General features: G+C 55.7%; 2 protein-coding genes across 2 annotated transcripts in view; one reads left to right on the top strand and one right to left on the bottom strand.

Moving 5' to 3' along the window:
* Positions 1–1,275: 1,275 nt before the first annotated feature.
* Positions 1,276–2,084, top strand: CHGG_04123 (uncharacterized protein; the record flags this gene model as incomplete). The annotated part of the gene is made up of 2 exons (XM_001223336.1): positions 1,276–1,529; positions 1,604–2,084. 2 exons carry the CDS (start codon positions 1,276–1,278, stop codon positions 2,082–2,084), a joined length of 735 nt encoding a protein of 244 aa, XP_001223337.1.
* Positions 2,085–2,334: 250 nt separating this feature from the next.
* The window catches only part of CHGG_04122 (uncharacterized protein), a gene marked incomplete at both ends in the record, with an annotated part of 1,970 nt that continues 1,807 nt past the window's right edge, over positions 2,335–2,497 (bottom strand). The window contains one exon of the mRNA XM_001223335.1: positions 2,335–2,472. Coding sequence (XP_001223336.1) covers positions 2,335–2,472 — 138 coding nt within the window. The remainder of the gene's footprint in view (positions 2,473–2,497) is intronic.

Genomic DNA, 2,497 nt, shown 5'->3' with positions numbered 1-2,497 from the left:
GCGGGCTTCCGCAGCGGTTGTCACGTTCATAATCACACCACCCTTGCTGCATCTGGGCGAGCCCGGCCTTGACGGTAAAGTCATCGTTGGCACTGCCGTTTGGTGTCGGGGTGAAGGTTGGTGGCCATTTTGCTTTTTTGATTTTTTTTCTTCTTTCCAAGAGTTGTTACCGAGGTTCAAAGAAAGTTGAAGTGAGGTTCTTGTTCGGAGAGTTTGGTAGAGAGATTGAGTACGGTAAACAGGGACAAGGTAGGCTCCAAAACAATGGAGGTAATGAGACTAGGAATAACGATCCTCTCGAAAGTTTGACGGCTCAAGAATCCACTTTTTAAAGAGCACGTTGCGTGAGTCAGTCCAACCGTGACCCCTCGATGACCACCTGGGTGGGATAAGAGGAGACAAGAAACGGCACAGTGTTGGTGCACTGTCAAGATTCTGGAACCTCCCGGCATTCTCAAATTCCCTTGCACGTGCCCCGCCCCTCCGAATCGGAAGCTTGACCAGGAACGGCGGGACTTGGCAGGCCCTGCAAGAGCGGTTTCCCGAAACCCCCGCGAGCCGATGGCGGGGCTCCAGATTGCGCGATTGGGGTGGACTTTCCAAACCGTTGAGCGATTCTCTAAACTTTTCGTGGGGTTCATCTCTTTTTGCCCACCCGCTAACATCAATTGAGATATCAGACGCAATTACAAAACCAGCCTTCTTAATTGACTATGATTGTGCAACCTGACGCCCTTCCGGAAACCGCAACAGTCAGACGCATGTGGAGATGTCTCACCGTGGGGCGATCTCGAAAACCCTTGATGGTGCTGCTGACAGTGCTAACGAGCGAACTTTATTTCCACCGCCGCTGCAACGTCAAGGGTAGAGCACAGTGCCGTTTACCAGCGGGGGAAACGCGTGTTTTTTTTTCTTCTCTCCCACTCGCCTGCCCCTCTGGGCGTGCCGATGTCGTCGGGAAGTCAATTGAGTGGCGAGGCATTTTAATTCAATTGGTCATTGTGCCGCCCTTAACCGCCACATTCCGCATGTCCCTTCTCACTCTGTGACCTTGACGACCGCGTCGATTAGGTAGTACCCAGTTTGACAGGCGTGTGACTCGATAGCAGGTGACAGCGCCGAGTCTTGAGATACCTCGATACCCCCACACGGGCAACCGGAGTCGAGAGAGACACTCCTATTCAGCATCATACAGTGGGCAGACTTGACCTCCCAGTTTGTTTTTCTCACGTTTCCGATCCCAACCACAAGCCCCCGAAAACCCCCCAAAACACCATGACCAAAGCCCAAATCATCACCGTCGGCGTGCTCGCCCTCCAAGGCGGCGTGGTCGAGCACCTCAACCTCCTCCGCAAGGCCACCTCCCACGTGCAGTCCCCCGACAGTATCCGCTTCACTTTCACCGAAGTGCGCACGGCACCCCAACTCGCCCAATGCGACGCTCTGATCATCCCCGGCGGCGAGTCCACCACAATGGCCATCGTGGCCCGCCGGCTGGGGCTGCTCGACCCGCTGCGGGAGTTTGTGAAGTGCGTGGCCCTCCGGACTTCCTTACCTATCTTCTCCGTTTTGTCTGAAAAAACATACTGACTCCATAAAACAGGGTGCAACACAAACCAGTCTGGGGCACCTGCGCGGGGTTAGTGATGCTCGCCGAGCAGGCGGCCGCGACCAAGCAGGGCGGGCAGGAACAGATTGGGGGTCTGGACGTGAGGGTGTTGCGGAACCGGTATGGCACGCAGATGCAGAGCTTTGTGGCCGGGCTGGACTTGGGTTCGATTCTTGGGGAGGACGCGGCGCCATTTAGGGCGGTGTTTATTCGCGCGCCCGTGGTGGAGGAAGTTATCGCGGAGGCGGGTTCGCAAAAGCAGGGGCATAGGGTTGAGGTGTTGGGGCTTTGTCGGGGGCCCGGGGGGCAGGTTGAGGGCGAGGGGAAGGGGGATATTGTGGCGGTGAGGCAGGGGAATGTGTTTGGGACGAGCTTCCACCCGGAATTGACGGATGATGTGAGGATACATGTATGGTGGTTGGAGCAGGTGGCGGATGCGGTTAGGCATGGGAAGTTGGTTGTTGAAGGCGTTTAAGGCGCTAGTAGATGGGTAGGTTTGGGACCGGATAGATTAGAATCATAGATGCTACTTGTGGGGTTCATTCAACACCATGCCGGCGTGGGTACATGTACGAAGACCCTGGCGAGCTAGACGCGGTAATGCTCAAGTCATGCAGTTTCCCCGGTGCTGATATCGTAACTGACATACACAAACAAGGTGAGAGATAGATAAGAAAGATACTGTCGGCCCGGCCACAGCAGAGCACTCAGAACACCCAACCCGTTCACAACTTCACGCCCCCGCCATCCTCGCCACCCTCGTCATCATCCTCCTCGTCCTCCTCGATAATCCTCCGAGCCCTAGGGGTCGTCTCGCGCGACTCATCGCTCCAAGCCCTCATAGAAGACGTATCCAGATTGACCTGCCCCATAGTAGACGCCATATCA

This window comes from Chaetomium globosum, genomic scaffold (assembly GCF_000143365.1).
Source record: "Chaetomium globosum CBS 148.51 scaffold_4 genomic scaffold, whole genome shotgun sequence".
Taxonomy (NCBI): Eukaryota; Fungi; Ascomycota; class Sordariomycetes; order Sordariales; family Chaetomiaceae; genus Chaetomium; species Chaetomium globosum.
The sequence above is the reverse complement of the archived record's forward strand: the minus strand, read 5'-3'. Positions and strand labels throughout refer to the sequence as shown.